Source organism: Corvus moneduloides, chromosome 3, assembly GCF_009650955.1.
Source record: "Corvus moneduloides isolate bCorMon1 chromosome 3, bCorMon1.pri, whole genome shotgun sequence".
NCBI classification, from domain to species: domain Eukaryota; kingdom Metazoa; phylum Chordata; class Aves; order Passeriformes; family Corvidae; genus Corvus; species Corvus moneduloides.
The window spans coordinates 85034530-85053599 of record NC_045478.1 but is presented as its reverse complement, the minus strand read 5'-3'; the positions used below and the strand labels follow the sequence as shown (position 1 = coordinate 85053599).

The following is a 19070-nucleotide window of genomic DNA, read 5'->3' as shown; positions in this document are numbered from 1 at the left end:
GCAGATGCCTACAAGAGAGCTGGAGAGGGACTTTCTACAAGGGCATGCAGTGACAGGACAAGGGGGAATGGCTTCAAATGAAAGAGTAGGCTTAGATTAGATAGTAGGAAAAAATTCTTTACTGTGAGGGTGGTGAGGCACTGGCACAGGTTGCCCAGAGAAGATGTGAATGCCCCATCCCTGGAAGTGTTCAAGGCCAGGCTGGATGGGGCTTTTAGCAACCTGGTCTAGTGGAAGGTGTCTCTGCCCATGGCTGGGGATTGGAATGAGATGCTCTTTAAGGTCCCTTCCAACCCAAACCATTCTGTGATCTCACAAACCATGCAGGACTGATGACACTAAGTTGATATTCTTTCGAATCAAATGAGGGTAGGAAGACAAAAGAAAAAAAATGGATGTCATCATTCATAGGAGTCTTGCATGCTATGGCAATATCAGTTAGTTTGTTCCCCAAAAGTGGGGAAAAAGGTTACCTTTAGCCTAACTAACCATTGGAATATACGAGCAAGACTTGTGTGAGGAAGCTAAATGTTGATAAGGCAGTATGTCTAATTTGGGGAATTTGTGTACCAGCTATCTTACCCTCCCTAAGAAACTGACTGAAATCCATGATTAGGCAGAATCAAGGTCAAAAATGAGACTTGGATGGGGCAGAGGTGTGGCTGAGTTAGATTTATTCCTGCATTTCACTTCCTAAACTGCTCTTCCACAGGTATGGCCTGACTCCATTATGTAGACACTCACACAAGCCCCAGATACCTACAGTTGTCAGGGCAGAGCTGTTTTGCAAACACGTGATTTCAAAAGTCTGTTCTGAGGAGAGGCAGGGCAGGGCTTTTCTGTTGTGCTCATGATCGCAGTGGACAGAATCTCCTTTCCTTGGTGGCACAGGAGATGTTTGGAGAATACATTCTCCTTTGACAGGTCAAAAGTGCTGAAGTGTAACTGCTGTGGACTGCAGGGAGAACAAGAGGAAATTATGTTATTGGTACTGAATGTTTGCATTTGAGTAGAAGTATCCTTTCGCTACTGCTTCAACTAGATATATATTCCTTGTCTGCTGAGGTAGTTGCTGTCAGTCACTCTGTAGGAGTTTTTAAGCATGTGGTGAAGCATTTTGCTTAATGAGGTCAACATCTTGATTTTTTTGATTCTAAGACCAAATAGAAGGAGGAAAACCAAACGAGTAGTCTAAATTGTTTGTAAAAGCAAGTGGAAGATAAAAGAGTCACAAGAACACTGTTTTGAAAATGAATTTGTAAGAATTAATTTTGTTTTCAGTACCTTCACCAAGCAGATTTTTATTGCTTTTCACACATCTTTCTCTTGCATAATGCCCACTGACATTTACCTCAGCCAGAATTTCTCCAAGGCTTTTGTAGCAAATAGCTTAAGGCTTCTGCATCAATAGCAGGCAGATCTAAATCTTGTACCTTTCTAGGGACTGGTAGCTGCTGGCACATGCATGATGTTAAAACCAGTTATCACTGAGGTCTGGTAGGTTTAAATATATATTTCTGAAGGTGCTTAGTAGGTTATTCAAAAAATATTGGCATAGCTTTCCACAAGGAAAAATGCAATAATAAGGATCGGAAAGTATAAACAAGAGATGCAGTTGCTGCTTTTTTGTCATACAGTGTTCCTCAAATGCGACCTGGGCCTGGTTCTAATGCCTCTTGATTCCTCCTAACTTTAAGGATCTGAAAGCTCAGAATAGCTTGAAGTCTGCAATGGGCTAACATCCTTTTGGATTAAATCTGGAGCAGGGAAAATGGACCATGCTACAGTAATGTATTTTGTTATTAATGCTCTCTAGGGATATTCTTATTTGATTAGGTACAGTTCAGAGACCATATTCAGTAATCACCTCTACTGAATAGTTTAGAGAGTCATTCATTATGCACTATTTCAGTCTAGATTAAAACACAGAAAGGTTATAGTTGGTGAAATATGTTTGCTATATCAAAACATTAAATTGCTGTTTTACTCGTGCAGATAGTTTCTTGGTTTGCTTCTAGGTAGGCTAGTGAGAAAGAGAAAACCACTTCAACTTGGCTGTTGAACTTGTTTGGGTCTGAAAAGAATCAAGTGCTGTTGAAACAAAAATGTATAGAAATTTTTGTAAAATAATTTGGGTGCTGTTAGCATTAAAATCTCCTAAGATTTGCAGAATGACTGTAAATTTATGCAAGCTCTTGAAACACAGAAGCTTTTAAATACACACATGTAGGTTACATTAGTATCAAATACCCTTGTCCTCATTTCAGCAGTTGACTATCTATGCTAGTAAGGACTGGATTGTCACAATCTAAAGATTTAAATATATCTTAAATTACTAGCCAACTAGCTTCTGTCAAACAGCAGTGTTAGTATGCACTGCATTTTCAAAAAATGTCATTAGAAAAATTTGAAGTGGTTAAATTGACGTTTTGATTTGCAGTACTTCGATTATAAACATCCAGTGTAACCTAGGTCCTTTTTATATTTCAAGACTTTTAACATTATGTTACATTAAACTGTTTATTGAAATAAAAGGTCTACATTTGTATAGCCCAGAAAAGAACTGCAAAGAGAGGCAAACTTCATGTTTGACCCACGGTCCTGTGGTGCCTGGGTTGATGTTCATCTGTGTGCTGTGAATTTTTACTGGAGGTTTCCTAGAGTTTTACCATTAGTGTATCTTCAGTAATTGCTAGTGTATTGTATAGCAGGAAGGAGCACTTTATCACCTGTTTACGACTTAATTTTGCACAATGGTCTGCAAGAATGAAATGCATATTCATGACATGATTAGCTTGATTTTGCAAGGTTCCCTAATACTACGTGAAGGTGTGCAGACATCAGGTCAGCCTGCAGGGTAACAATCGGGAGGCCTGAAAGGTTGAAGCAGAAGCTGCTCTACTGGAATCGCTGGCTTTGTGTTCCTACTTTCACTCCTCATACCAGCTGTACATCTGTCTGTCAAACCAAGGCAGCATAGCCTGTTCAGTGTTGGAACTGCTGGTTGCTGCATTCAGTGATGAGCCTGAAGGTACCGAGAGAGATTCCATTTCAGAAGGCTTGGTTTAGTCTTGATCCTCTATCTTTGGTATTTTCCTCTGTTGACAAATGCACTGGATACTGTATGTCTGGTTGAAAAATATTCCCTCATGTTATATCCTATTTCTTTGCCCCACGCAGGTCTAAAAAAGACAAAGCTAAAGCAGGAGTTAAACCGGATGCTTCTGATCAAGAACCAGAGGGACTGACCCTCCTGGTGCCAGACATCCAAAAGACTGCAGAGATCGTTTATGCTGCAACCACCAGTCTGCGCCAAGCAAACCAAGGTGAAACAGAAACACTTCATAAGTACTGTATGCTGTTTATCTGTAATACAGTCATTTACAGATAACTTATAAATTAGCTTAAAAGCAAGACAAAACACTTCCCTCCTGTCCCCAGCCACTGACTGCATTTTCAAAGGTGGTAGGAACATTGTAGTAGTTTTAAATGTTTTGATCAGGAAACAGAATAATTCAAGTTAGAGTACACCTCACAGCTTCCAGCACAACTGTGTAGCACTTTTTTTATTATTATTTTTCTTGGCAGAAAACGACATACAGGACCTTTAGTAGTAAGACTTTTTCTGTTAAAACTAAATCTTATTAATTGGATTAACTATTAAGTAGATGAATGCAGAACAAAAATCTGAGACGTGGGTTGAACTCACAGATGTTCAAAAGACCATCTGGTTGTCTAGTAAAGAAGACTAAAGATTAAGTAGCTGAATGAGGGGAGTGCATTTTATAAAGGCATGTATAATCAGCCCCTGATTTTGGAGAGTCCAGGAATGCATGTGGGAATAGCCATCCACACAAGCATATGTCATACTTCCTGTTTTAAATTAAAAAAAGATAAAAGAAGCAATAAAAGAATATTCAAAGAAGCAGCAGCTGTCATGAATTATTTCTGAGCTGAGAATATGGTCTTTATTTACTCCAAGCTGTTCAGATAATGAAATATACAGTAGTGAGAAAAAGAGATTCGTATATCCTGAGTGACACCCAGTTTTGAGATGTCTCTGCAAAAGAATGTAACCATAAAATGTCAACACTTGCTGTGCTTTTCTTGGAATTACATAGTTAACTACAAATAATCATCACATTTTATACAACAGAAAAGAAGATGGCTGAATACTCCAAAAAGGCTGCAGTGAAGCCCAAGCCTTTGTCTGTTTTACGGTCCCTTGAAGAGAAGTATGTGGCTGTCATGAAAAAACTCCAGTTTGGTAGGTTGAGAAGTGTGAATGTTTGTGTTTTAGAAAGCAGATGCTGGAGAAATGTGTGTTCTGTTGAACAGAATCTCTTATTGTTTCAAAAGTTAACAACTCTCTTGCATACGTGACCACTGATAATTTGCACATAAGGAAAATTATACATCTGTGTTTTCAGGTGACCAACTCCTGTGCTCTTTGAACTAATAAGAAATGTTTTAAGCATGCACTAGAGTAATTCAAGGGACCAGATGAATTCAATGAAGTGATGGTGTTTCTGTTTTCATTACAATAATGCTTTTTGTGAGTCTTTCAGTTCTCAAGTTACATTGAAATATTTGATTTTTTTTAAAGCTCATATATGTTAATGTAGCTTTTATTTTTTAAATAGAAAATAATTCAAATCAAAATGCATTTTTTAAATGAAACTTCAATGAATTTGATTGTGTCCTTTCATGAAGTGCAATATATTGCATTTGGAAAATGTGACAGGAATTGGTCCTTACTTTGGCCATAAAAGGAACGTGTTACAAAAAAAAAATTCATAAAGAACTAATAGTATCTTATCCAAAAAAGAGTTATAAAATTACTGCTTAAACATGTTCACTGAGTATTATTTGAGTTGCAGTGACAGCATTTGCAGTCATATTTCTTTGCTGTTGTATTTGTAAGAGATTTTCCTCACAAATGTTTGTGGAGTGTATGCCAAGAGTAGGAGTTAGGTTTGTAGGAAGTGGGAGCTTTTCCCTCTGGCAGCTGTGCTGCAGATTTTGTGTAGCAAGTGATTAAAGAAAACCAGCTCCACTGGAGTTTTTCATGGTTCTTCAATAACATGGCAACCAGTACACGAGTAAATACTGCTCGCACTTGGCTTCACACAGGTTCCACTATTAGCATTTTGATGCATTCGTAAGTATCCTCGTATTCCTGGGCTGGAATAGCTGGTAGATTTCCAAGTTGGGAGTGGTGTATATTTGACAAGTTGCATATGAAAGCTTGTAAATTAGCTGCAGAAATTATTTCAGCCCAGCACTGATAATGCTTTGGTTTCTGTGATCACTGTTAACTCACAAAACACGTATTTTTTTTCCATTAGTGTGATGCAAATTAAACTTTCCTGATTTTAACGCTCATAATCTTTATCCAAGACTAATCCATTATAAACTTCACTCCTTTCCTGACACATTAAAATCCTTTTATCTTCTAGATACATTTGAAATGGTTTCCGAAGATGATGACGGCAAACTGGTTTTTAAAGTAAATTACCACTACATGTCTCAGGTAAAAAACGCGAGTGACGCCAACAGCGCCGCCAGGGCCCGGCGCCTGGCTCAGGAAGCCGTGACTCTTTCAACCTCACTGCCTCTCTCGTCCTCATCCAGCGTGTTCGTACGTTGTGATGAGGAGCGCCTCGACATCATGAAGGTAAAGAGGCAAAGCCGGTTTAGTTCTCTCTTAGCTTGGCACAGAAGTGTTTAGGGAGGTGCCTGAAATCCTAGGAAAAAACAGAAATATTTCATGTCTACTCTAACCGCTGTCCAGGCATTAATGTAATTAATGTAATCAAAATCAGTATTTGAGTCTGATTTCTCAGTATTTTGGCAGGAGCAGGGAAAATCCATCTGCCCCAGGAGTGCTCTCTTGGCCAAGGAGTCTTCACAGAACAAGGTTCATTCTTCTTCAGCTATTCCAAAGGGAAAAGTTTAGTTTAGTGGACTCCATTATGGTCCAAACATCTTTGCATGTGACCATTGAAGCTGTAGGCAGTAGGTGTGGAGAAGTACACACTGAGTGCCTCTGGACCTGGATTTTGAAAAAACCAATCTATTAATAGCTTTCAGTAGGAAAAAGTTTCATCTCCTTCTGTCTTCCTTTCCATTTGTAATCTGGAGAAATGAATGCTCGCAGAGGGCTTCGCTTACCCACAGATTCAGAATGGACAGACTGACAGCCTGCGTATCATTATGATGTCTGATAATAATTCCTGCTACCTAGCATGTGGAAATAAAATGCTTCATACAACTTACAAAATTTCGACTGTGTGATAGATATAAGGTGGGGATTTTAATTTTTTTTTCCCCTCTTTTTAACACTGGTAGGTTCTCATTACTGGTCCTGCAGACACGCCGTACGCAAATGGTTGCTTTGAATTTGATGTATATTTCCCACAAGACTATCCTAATTCCCCTCCACTTGTGAATCTGGAAACAACTGGAGGCCACAGCGTGAGATTTAATCCAAACCTCTACAATGATGGCAAGGTAGGTCAGCTGGGATCCTGTGTAAGATGTAACAAGGAAGTGAAACAGATGAAAGTTTTTTCCTCTTGTGATTGAATTATGGATCAGCCACTCCCTCATGTACAGGAAGAAGCTCTTTGGTTAATACTGGTCTTCAGATTGAAATGAAGAGGGATTTGCCAGTTTCAAGTGGGAATTACCCTCTTTCTAAATAGTCTTGGAGATTTTTGAAGATCCAGCCTTTATGAGCTGGATTGGACCAAAAAAGCAAGTACTTTTGACTGAGAAAAATGTTCTTTTCCACCACTTTTTTGATAAATGAACCAGTCAGAAGTCTGTTTTGGCTAGCTGAAATACCCTTTCCATGAACAAAGTATGTTTTTCCTATCAGCTGCAGCTGAAGGTTTGCTGAGTGCTTTATCTCCATTTTTCTTTGTCTAGTTTTAAGTCTTGGAAAATACTTGCCTCTAAGTTTCTTCTGTTTATTTTGTCTCTTTGTTTTCCCTGTCTTGGATTGTTCCATTTCACAATAAGATTTAAGAACACCATAAACTTCCCTAAAGTTTGGATCAGTCACAAAAGTTAAGGAATAATTCCAATTTCTTGATAGTCTGTGTGACAGAAACCACCTTTTACATGCTTAAGCAGAATGACTGTCTTTAAAACCCACAACTACAAGTTTTATAACAGTATTTAAAGCAGAAAGTAGAGAATCAGACAGTATTCTTTTTTTTTTTTTTTTTTTTTTTTTTTTTTTTTTTTTTGGAGCCACTAGAATCCATAGGTTTCCCATGAGGAAAAGTAGTCTGCCTTGTCTTGTTTGTTTATTAACATGCTGTTCTTGCTTATCCACATCATTTTTATCTGTTTTCCTTTCAAAGTAGTTTCATAGTCTTAAGCTGTGCCAGGGGAGTTTTAGGTTGCGCATTAGGAAGAATTTTTCCACAGAAAGGATGATTAGACATGGGAATGGGCTGCTCAGGAAGTTGGTGGAGGTGTTTAAAGGAAAGACTGGACCTGGCACTCAGTGCCATGGTCTGGTTGCCATGGTGGTGTTCGGTCACAGGTTGGACTCGATCTCTGAGGTCTTTTCCAACCTCATTGGTTCTGTGATAGGAAACAACTTCATCTTTTAGAATGCTGCTGTAAAAAAGTTTGTCAAAAAATGAATGTAATGTCAACATTCTGTTCTATCCAAACAGAACAATTTTGTCGTAATAGTTGTCTGTGGTATTAATAATGTCACCTTTTCAGGTGTGCTTAAGCATACTTAACACATGGCATGGGAGGCCAGAAGAGAAATGGAATCCCCAAACATCAAGTTTTTTGCAGGTGAGCAATTTCTTCTTTCTCTTCAAATGTCATTTAGGAGTAGTGAGTTGTCTCTTGTTCCTAAGGATTCCTTTTCTAGAACATTTAAACCAGAATTATCTTCTTCAAATAAGGATAAATAAGACAAAAGTCCAGAAAACGTCCTTGGAGCTCTAGAAAAGGAGCACTGCTGAGGAGACAGGTTCTTCAAAGTGCTCTCTCCAATGAGTATTTCTGTTGGACTGGTCTTGAAGAGTGGCTGTTCATGTGTGCAGCTCATTCCTGCACCAACTCTGCTCAGATGATTTCAAATAGTTTCTTCTATTTTTAAATAGAAAAAAAAAAGGGGGGGACTGGGAGATGACATCATCTCATGGAATTATCACAAGCTTTTTATGGTGAAGACAAAAGAGGCTCCACATTGTGAGAGATGAGTAAGTGAAGTATATTAGTGCAAACTGTAACCTTCCTCCTCCTAAGTGTACGGGTGAGCTGAATAGAGGAATAAAGATGAAGGGAAGGAAGGTGTAGGTATGCTGTATTCAATAACAATTAGTGTTACATTAGAGCAGAATTTATTAGGGCATACAGTCCTTACAATTTTCAGCTTTATTTTGCAGACATGCACTGACTCATAAGCAAAGACATTAAGTAAAAGTAAAGCCTGTAATGGCTTCTTTCCTATGGCAGTTACTGAATTTATTCCGAGTTTGGAGTAATTATTATGTAGCACAAGGTGCAATTTCTATTCCAAATCCTAGAAGACTGCACTGCTTCAGCATAATACAATTACTGCCTTCAGCTGAACCGATTTCAGCTTGTTCAGGATTTGGCCTTGGAGAGCAGATTTATCAGTCTCCTAGAAGTTCAAGAATGGTCTATTCCAGTGTGTGGAAGTCAGGCAAGAGAGGCAGAGGGCCAGCATAGGTGAACAAGAACTCTTGCCTAAGCTCAGCTGCAAAAAGAAGCAAGAGAAGGTGGAAAGAGGGGATGGGCTATTAGTGTGAAATAAAAGGACGTTGACCAAACATTCAGGAGAGAAATTAGGGAAGCTAAAGCTCAGATGGCATTGAAGACATTGAGGGTTATAAAGACAAACATGAAAAGCTTTTCCTAACTCTGCTGGCAGCAAGAGAGCACATTTTCCTTAGGCTTTCCAGCTGCTCAGTGGGGCAGGAAACCTATTGACAAGGGCATGGAAAAGGCAGAGGTCATCTCTGCCTCACTCTTAGGGGTAAGGTTTGCCTGAGCCGTCATTAGGGAGGTCTGTGAGAATGAGGAATCACCCACAGTAGAGGAAACAGTGTTGAAGCTTCTTGGACCCACATGTTGATGGCTCCCTCAGACCCCATGAATCCAGGGGAGCTGAGGGAGCCAACTGATATCACTGCAAAGCCATTAGCTCTCATCTTTGAAAGGCAGAACAATCAAGGGAGCTTCCTGGCAAATCTCACACTCAGCTTCAAGATCAGCAAGAGAGAGGATCACATTGGGATAGGTATCCAAGACTTCTTCACTGAGTGCAACTCTCCCAGGATCCAACTTCTTAATCAAGAGATGAACTGCAGTTTTGGACTTCAACTGTAAAACCAGTGTAGCAAGTTGCAAGTATTTAGGAAGTCTTATTTTCACTAAAATCCTTTTTCTTACATTAAAACGTTCGATTTGATTGTTAGAAATCACATGCAGTGTAGAAGTTTATAATTTAAAACTTTTTTTTAGTGTTTCATTTTAAGAATAGTAAGAAAACTATTGGAAAAAGTCCCATCCCATCATATTGGGAGAAAAATACAACTATTAAATGGAAAACAGCTGTATGACTAAATAAATTGCTTGGAAAGAATTAAGCGCTACATGCTTTTTCTGGCTCAGGATTGAACTATTGTCAGACCACCCAAAATACTTCAGAAATTAATTTTTATTGCCCAGCGAAACTGGAAGATCAGTTTACAGTTTCTCATTCATTACAATTGTAATTCAAAGTATCAACTGCTTATTCAGGCCCAGGAAGTACAATGCTGCAGTGTCAAATTTCTCTACCATAGCTACTTAAAAAAAAAGATAGATATGTAAAATAAAAAATTTTTAAAAAGCAGAAGCCAGTTCTTCCAGACACATGTAAAAGCCACAGAGATCGCCAAAACACCTTTCACACCCAAAGCCTTGGCCCTGAAGTCACTCTACTGTGACTTAGCACATCTGCATTAATATTCTGCCTTTTTTGGTATCTAAGTGTCCGTTTGCTCGATGGAACCTCATTTGTGAGGCACGTTCCATATATTTTAATGCATTTACCTACATTTTAAGGTTTAACACTAAATAACCGTGGCTGCTTCTAGTTGAGTGCAGGGCAGGTACAGGAGCCTGTGATGGTGCACACAGTACCAGCAGCTGCCTGGAGCACTGCCTGAGAAACAGAAAACCTTGTTTAATTTTCCTTCTCAGCCCAACAAGGGATGCTGGTTCACATCTCCCACTGCACAGCTACGTGTCCAATCCATCAGGATAAAGACTTGGCTGCCCTAGACTGCAGCTGTAATGGAAGCACAGCTACTACATGAGGACAAAGTGCCACGGCACCTAAAGGAGTGAGGGTGTGTTCCTGTGAGGTGCTGCTGGGACTGAAGGTAACCTGTGTCATTCAGCTGGCTCTTGGACTGCTGCTTTGATACAAGTTACTGATCCGGCGTTGTGTCTGTCTGGACACATCACGGAGAATATGGGAAGCTGAAACACTCCTGTGCTGGCTTTGCTGCAGGAGAAACTCCAGGAGAATGTCACTCTTGAGCACAGAGCACAGCTGTGGTTGTCAGGGCAGTGCCTGTGGAAGAGTCAGAGTTTGAATGGCTGCTGACGTGGCATCTGTCGGATGTAAGTTGTACATTCTCCATCCACCAAGAAAAAGGAGGTGTCTTCCATATACAAATTCACAAACTGGGTTGCTAAATTAGGGAATGTTTTAAAGCTCTACGTTGTACCTAGACTGGGAGGAGAGTCAGTTCCAGAAACAGCTGCCCTGACATGTGGGTATCTTACACCTAAGTATGCCCAGTGCTGGAAATGCCATTCCTATGTCTGTAACGAATCATCAGCTTTTCACTAATTGAGGAAATGTAAGTGTTCAAATAACCTTTGTTGAATTCTTTACAGTTCTGGAAGTTTGTGTCACAGAACTGTAATCCCTAAAATTTTTGCTGGTGCATTTGGTCCTAAGTACATATGAAAAACTTCTTACATAAAGAAGAAACTGGTTTCTTCACTTAGTAAAAAAAAACCAAGTTGACAGGGACAAACATTTTAATACTGGAAAAACTAGCAAGCCATCAAATCATGAATATGCTTTACATCTACATTTGGATACCTAAGAGCCCTATGTATCTATTTAATTCTTTGGGTTTTATTAGGAATAGCTGAGTATATAGTTAAATGCTCTGAATTTATGTAAGCATCTCTTCCCACATGTGCTGGATAGTAAAATTGAAAGGAGGAAAATTGTTATTTCCTAATTACTGAATAGTTGGTGCTTTGTTGATACAGTACTGAAAACACTTTTTCCCTTAAGAGAAATACTGAGATTTTGTTTTATTGGCATATGACACAGTATTGTTTGCAAAATCTGAAACGAAAGGGCTAAGAACATTAATTTGAAAGAAAAAATGAGAGACAATGTAGATCAGTATTAATTTCAGTGGTTCACCTGGCTTTTCACCTCCTTTGTTTTCCATCTAGTTCAGAACTAGAAGAATTAGTAAGCTCTTCCACAGGGAAAAGATCAGAATTGTTGACTAAGAACTTGACGCTTTCTTTCACAAAAGGGTGCAATCAGACATTTCTTCCTTTAAATACTTCCTTTTACTTACATCTGTATGTTTGTTTTGCAGGGTTTTAATTTACATTTGTCATTTTCTCAGTGTTTGAGCTAAATCCGCAGCCACAGGAGTCGGTGGTTTTTATGTGTAGTGACAGTTTAGGTTGGAAAGCGTGGACGTTCCCTACTTGCACGTAGCCTGTGTCACAAATGAGAGTACTTTGCTATGGAAGTGGTTTTGCTTGTAAGGTGAGCAGAGCTGTGTAAATTTGTAAGAATACTTCAGTAGCACAATTTTAATACTTGGTTTCTTCTCTTAACAGGTGTTAGTGTCTGTCCAGTCCCTAATACTGGTGGCAGAACCATATTTCAATGAACCAGGTTACGAACGATCACGAGGTACTCCGAGTGGTACCCAGAGCTCCAGAGAATATGATGGAAATATCCGACAGGCAACAGTCAAGTGGGCAATGCTTGAACAAATGCGAAATCCATCACCCTGTTTTAAGGAGGTAGGTTTTGTGAAAGGCAATTATTTCTCTTTTTGAGCTTTAAGAATAATGCAAATATTTGGTACGATCATGCATGAGATGTCTATTTTAACCTGGGGCAACTGACTCAAGAGACTGCAGTGAATAAGGACGCACCAAACTTCACAGATTCTTTTCTGGGAAACAGGAATGCGTGCAAAATGGGACTGACCTGAATGGGATATTGGTGCACAGTTGGATAAAACATGGTTCCATCAACTCAGCTCACTCTTACTACTGAGCAGTACCTTCTACATTGCCTGTAACACCTGCTGATCAGCCCTTAAAAGGGGCACTCTGTGCTCTGTACTCTGCATAAATAACAGGCAGTATTTTTCCAAGGATCATGAATTTGAAGCAAATACTAAGAAACACTTCAGATACACCAAGACAATGCAAATTGGAAAAATACCTTAAAAGAAATTTCACAAAGCATCTGCACTAGAAACCTGTGCCTTTGGAAACAACTGTCTTGATGCTGCTAAAGCAATGCTAACCTTCATGCATTCGTGCTGTCTTAAAAAAAATTACTGTAATAAATCAAATTGCTTAATTTGTTTACATTCCTGGAAATAGACTAAAACTCACCTGGAGCATCATAGAAGAATTTAGTTATTAGGGACTTCTCTCAGTGTCTGTAGTCCAATTCCTTTCCCAAAGCAGATGAGTTAGATCTCAGGGACTTGGACATACACAGCAAAGAGTTCAAGGAAAAAAGAGCTGAAAAAACACTAAGAGAATCTGTATGAATATTAATGCAAAATGTTTGGTCAAACCTGAGTCATCTCACAGTATTACCAGTGAGTATTTCCAGAAAAACACATTTTGCTCTGAACTACTACAGATGTTGCCAGTGTTGAAGTGTGGAACCATCTGGCAGTATCACCTATGCTTTCCATTGTCTGCATAATAAAATGTTGAAAAAGCCTAATTATTTTAGGATTATGCACATTGCTAGGTGTGGCATCTGAGATGTTGGTCTCCCATCCCTTCCTTGATGTCATAAAAAACACCCTTTGGAATACAAAACCTTTTTTCATTAAAATTACTGTGTCTTGTGGAATAGGAAGATACTGACACTTCATCTGCACTACAAGTGTTAGATATTTTTATCCACATGCAGGTGAAAAAGGATGTGCAGTGTAAGTAGGGGTGTTGAATTAATGAAATAAAACCTGGTGGTGGTTCAGAATTACCTCTTAAGTGTTCTACTCAATAAGTTAGAAGACCATGATAATGATAATATCCGGGCACATAATCCAATAACCTCTGCTAATAGGTCTTTTTCTTCTAGCTAATGTAATGGTTTCACTTTGGCAAAAGGCATTCTCAAATTGCAGTAAGATTAAATTAATTGAATATATAAGAAGCAGTGGACTCCCTGACAGTAGTGCTCCATGTTTCTTCTCACATGTACAGAAATGAAGGATATGCAATATTACTCCATTTGGTAACTGAACCCCAGGTTATTGTTACTGCACTTTCCTTCCAGAGTCTCAGCAATCATGTGCTTACTCTGCAGCTCAGCTTTCATACTGTATGAAGAAGGTATGAAGAAGGCAGCTTTGGAACAATGATTCCATCTGCTGCCCCATCCTAATGGAAATGCATCTCTCAGATTATTTGAGCACTTTTTTGGGAGATTCACTTTTTATTAAGACCTCTAGGTTTTTTGTAGGGTCATCTTAGAAACCTTAACAGAGATGACCAATTCAGTAACATAAATGCAAAGTCATCCTGAAGACTGAGGTCTAAGAATGGAGATGCTGAGATCTGTTGTCTTCAAAAATCTGAGCTGTCTTGTCTTTTTGTCTTAAATGACAGGTAGGCTCAGGAGACCTAACTGCCAGTCTTTGGGAGTTTTTCCAAGCTCCATTATGGATTTAAGGAATGTATCCAGAATTGAAGTCAATTACACTTTCAATATGCAGTTTCTCTTTAGACAGATAGCTATTTTCTCTAACCTCCAGAGGGAAAAATTATTTTTCCTATTATGTTGCAATATGGCCAAGAACTCTCAGTGCTCAATAAAATTTCTTTGGTTTTATTGTTTCTTTCACCATTCAGAGTTCTAGAAAACTGTTTAAGACAAAGCCAGTACCAAGTAGAGTTTCACAACTTCGTATGAGTGTTGATCGGTTGGATTTTTTAAACTCAAATATGTACTTCAATACCAAAATTACTCCCATCCAAACAGTGGGCAGTTCAGCTACTATGGCCTCAGAATTCCAGTGTTCCCAAAGGTGCTGCCTCTGCTTAGAGCAAAGTGGTTGCATCCCTTCTGAAGCAGCTGCTATGATCCTTCTCTCTGCAGAGGCGCGTAACGTTCCTGTGCTCATGCTGCTGACAGTGTTTCTGCTCATCTGTTTTCTGTTCAGGCAGCCCATGGTCAGTGGCAGGGGAGGATGTGGTGCTTCTGCTTACGCTGTGCTTCTCTAGCAAAACAGGGCAGTGACAGAAACAATGAAAGCCTCAGCACTGCATCTGTGCAGCTCTGCTCCTGTGTGAACGTCCGCATGTTGTGCCTGCGTAGGACGTTCAGCTTTGAACTGCAGAATGTGAGCAGCATTCTGCTCTCCCTTTTGCTTTTGCTCTCTGTGTTTCTGGCACTCGCTTACCCTGCAACCAGGTAACACAAGTGACTGCTGAAATGGCAAACAGTGGATTCCTGCAGATTGGAACAGATATCCAGACCAACAAACTGCCCAAAACAGCATCAGCTGAATTCAGAACAGGTTCCTCAGGGCTTTTTCCAGTTGGATTTTGGAAACCTCTGAGAACAGAAATTCCAGTTTTATCTACAACCTGGTTCAATTCTGAAATTACCTTCATAATGATTATTTTTTCTTTATCTTCGGTTAGACCCACAGAGATTTTGAAAATTTGGTATTGTTAAAGTACATGGTTCTTCCATCCCTGTTACATTGGGAATGTTTTCTTTCAGGTCATCCACAAACACTTCTACTTGAAAAGAGTGGAGATCATGGCTCAGTGTGAGGAGTGGATAGCAGACATACAGCAGTACAGCAGTGACAAACGGGTAGGCAGGACTATGTCCCATCATGCAGCAGCTCTGAAGGTGAGACGTTTGTAACAAATCTAAGTTTCCCAGTTGTCAAGGGATGAAATGTATGTGCACTCCACTTCCTCAGTATTTGTACTACAAGTTGGATTTTCCTTTAGCACCTGTCCTGCTTATTTTTTCTATGAATATTTGTATAGGATACAGTGACCCCGAGATGAGTTCAGTTGGTTGGAGCATGGTGCTGGTAACACCAGGGTTGTGGGTTTGATCCCCTGCGGGCCATTCACTTCAGAGCTGGATTTGATGATCCTTGTGGGTCCCTTCCAACTGAGAATATTCTGTGATAACAGAGAGGTTTTTTTGTTCACTCTAAGATGGGTGGGGGTTAATGATAAAGTCATATTATAGCTAATTCCTTGCCAGAAAACAAGCTCTTAGAGCAGACCAGCAGTTAATAAACTGTGGTTCATTACAATGTTTTACCCTGTGTTAACTTTAATCAAGTTCTAACTATTATAAATGATTTCTGCCTTCCTAACCAAGTATTATCATTTGTGTATTTTGTGACCACACAGACAACAGGTCTATATTGTTCTTAATATTTTTTTCTTCCCCTGAGGTGTAACCCCCGAATTTTTAAAGGCTTTTTTTTTCTATTGCCAGACTTCCCTTCTTTCAGTGTGACTGGTCTTCAAAAAGAAGTTACTGTGATCAGTATACAATCTCTGCATATCTGTCTCTGTGACAGGTCTCATCCTGAATTCTTTATAAACTTGGTTTGACTGTATGACCTACCAAGTCCAAGCCAGTTTCTGCTGTGATCCCCAAACACAGAAATGACTCAACTGCAAGACCAATGGTGTAGCGTTTATAGCGATGCACTTGTTGGCTGCAGTTCTGTTAACCGCCTTTAATTTGTCCCCAGCAGCACTTGCTAATTATTCTGTCACTAAAAGGAAAGTACCAGTCCTTAAATACAGGGGAGAAGTTGATCCAGACATTGAAATAGTACATTTAAGCCTTTTCTACCTACTCCTCTTTTTGCCTTGTAGTGTCTAACCTTGTGAAAAGTATGGTTTTAACTGTGGCCTTCCATGCTGACTTGTTTTTGTATGTCCAGCGTCATACAGCTCAGTTGCGGGAAGAACTTCTAAAACTTCCCTGTCCTGAAGGATTGGATCCAGACACTGATGACGCCACAGAAAAATGCAGTGCCACAACAAGCTCAGAAGAGACCATGTTGCACGACCAGGTTAAACCCAGCAGCAGTAAAGATGTCCCCACTGATTTCAAGTCATGAGTTGCATTGACATGGACTTTGTAGACACAACGGCTTTGAAGCACAAGCCAAATATGTCAATATTTGTATGTAAGAAGTTAATTATGTAATAGGTAATGAAATTGAAACTATACTATGCCCTTAAGGATATACAGTTTAATTAAAAATGATCTTTTATTTACCTGTACAAGAGTGTAAACTTTTTTGTGCTTTTATTTTTCAATTGTGAGAACCACTGATTGGTATGTTTAAAAAGTTATGTATACAAAAAATGGATAAATCACTGATATATAAGGGAAACTACCTTAGGAAAGAATGTTTACTGAATGTTTATTATTTTTTTTTTACTTGTAGAGTGAGGGCGGTTGTAACAAAGAATATATATTGGTCATTCTTACAGCTACTATTTAAAGTCAGAAAATTTTCACTGAATTTGATAGATTTTACGTTTGGCCATATATTCATGCTCATATTTGATTCTAAAGAAAACCTCCTGTATACTTCAATAAACGTTAAATGGACATGATCCCTCTTTTATGATTTACTGGTACATTTTTTAAATAAACTGCCATAAAATACGTTCTAGCTGAAGACTTGCACTTGTATGACTGAATTCATTACAGTCAACATACTTAATTTTATGCTTGCTAAATCTAACATGCAGATGAAATAAATGCACATGGTTTTTACCTCATGCCAAAATTTGGACTTCTGAATTAGTTGAGTTTTTTTGGCTATTTTATGTAAACTTACAGTATTCTAAATTTCTTAAGGGCTATTCTGGAACAAAGTCTTCACTGTATTGAAATGTCTGATTTTTACATACTCAGCTGTACTCTCACGTACTGACACACCACACAGGACTCTGATGTTCTGTATAGAACTGTGTAGACTTATTTCCAGTTTTATACTTGCAGCCACAGATCCCTAACTAAAAGGGTAAGGAGTTTACTTGATTTAATAATCAAGTCTCACTTTTAACATAACATGCATTGCTATCATTGTTATTCATTTTTGAGCAGTCCTTGAAGGACTAAACAGTTAATACTGATATTACCTCAGACTAATGATCTGTTGTATGATAAATACTATAAATCAGGCAAAACCGAAAGGTTTTTTTGTTTTCTATTTGTTCTTTGTTTATAAGTATCACTCTGGAATTTTTTCACTTTTTGTTTTACAATGTATTATTTCTAATCATTAAAAATGGCACCAACTGAGGTTGTGTTCTTATGCTGATGGTTAACAGTTAGTTCTGGTAGTCCTGACTGATGAACAGTTTTTGTGTTCTACTGATCTGTTGTGTTAATCCAAGGCCTGTTCTGATTGTACATACCTCTCAAAATACCAACTTGGCTACATCTGTGTAACTTCAGGGGTCCTTAGTCAAAGAGCAAAACAAGCAGCCCTGTGCCAGAACTGCTGGTAAATACATGAAACAAAGAGCTTATGCCTCATAGTCCAAGTGTTAGAACTTCATCAGTGTTGAAACAGCACTGCATTTTTCCAGATGGGTATTTACTTACCTTCTATTACTGTACAAAATGACTGTGATACTCCTGTAAAGGCTCCAAAAGCAAAATTACCCACTGACTTCCAATTTATATTTGTTAGGAGTTTCCATTAGAGCTCTTCATTTATTGCTTGAACTGTCTGCCTACAGGAGCACAGTCTTTTTATAAAATCCTGGCACGTGTACCAAAACCAAATGTATTGACTCTGAAGATCCTCTTTAAGCGTGAAGACTTTTTTCTTTACCATTAAAACACAAGACTGAAACAAAAAGTACCCATCTTGCATTGATTTGACATGAGGAAGGTGGTTAACATGATTGTACCTTTATCTCTGGTGTGTATTTACGGTTTCATAGCAATGCTAATGTGAAGTCACTGCTGCTTAATTAAGCAGATGTAAACAGCTGCATGGGATATTAAACTTTAATTTGCATCTACATACCAATTATCCTTTTTTTGCTCTAACATGAGCTAGAATGGTATTGTACCAAATTAATGCAGAGATTCAATCCTTAATAATTTGCAACTGTGTTACAGTCTAGTAAGTAAACTGTGAACTTGGCAACAAATACAAAATACACGTTTTCAGGTTTTTAAATACACGAGGTAGCTATGCTACTTGGCAGTAACATCACAGTAAATCCTATGAGGTAGTAGACTCATTTTTACCATTTCATGAAAGTGAATAGAAACCTGTGCAGATGACAGTTTCTAACCATCCATTTAAGTCCTGTGTTTTTAACTGTTAAGCTGATTTCGTAGAAAATGTTTTAAAAATCAACAGAAGTTATTTTCAAAAGTGCAAAGGGCAGCAAGGTGCTAGTTAGATCATTATGGAATTTTACTCCATGTTTTTTGGTGCTGCCTTTGGCCCAGGATTGACTGTTGACACTACAGTTGTGCAGTGTAGTGTGGGATGTTACCAGCCATTGGAATTGCTGTAGCCACTCTGCCAGAGGAGGAATGCACCACAGAGTAATAAGGCAGGAGTGTTTCCTGGTGCTTCACAGACAACACTGCCAAGCTTTTCTGACTGGTGCAACTGCAGTGTCTACAGAAGAGGAAACAGCCTGGCAATCGAGGAGACCTTGTGCTCCATGAGAACAAAGCC

General features: G+C 38.9%; 1 protein-coding gene across 6 annotated transcripts in view; it reads left to right on the top strand.

The window, feature by feature from the left end:
* BIRC6 (baculoviral IAP repeat containing 6) overlaps nucleotides 1–18396 on the top strand; it is a 174355-nt gene extending 155959 nt beyond the window's left edge. For all 6 annotated transcript variants that reach the window (XM_032102542.1, XM_032102544.1, XM_032102545.1 and 3 more), the window contains 8 exons: nucleotides 3181–3326; nucleotides 4157–4267; nucleotides 5460–5677; nucleotides 6352–6513; nucleotides 7747–7824; nucleotides 11935–12123; nucleotides 15086–15220; nucleotides 16287–18396. In XM_032102542.1, the coding sequence (XP_031958433.1) occupies nucleotides 3181–3326; nucleotides 4157–4267; nucleotides 5460–5677; nucleotides 6352–6513; nucleotides 7747–7824; nucleotides 11935–12123; nucleotides 15086–15220; nucleotides 16287–16466 (1219 nt within the window). In that variant the 3' untranslated portion in view covers nucleotides 16467–18396. The remainder of the gene's footprint in view (nucleotides 1–3180; nucleotides 3327–4156; nucleotides 4268–5459; nucleotides 5678–6351; nucleotides 6514–7746; nucleotides 7825–11934; nucleotides 12124–15085; nucleotides 15221–16286) is intronic.
* The last annotated feature ends 674 nt before the right edge of the window (nucleotides 18397–19070 follow it).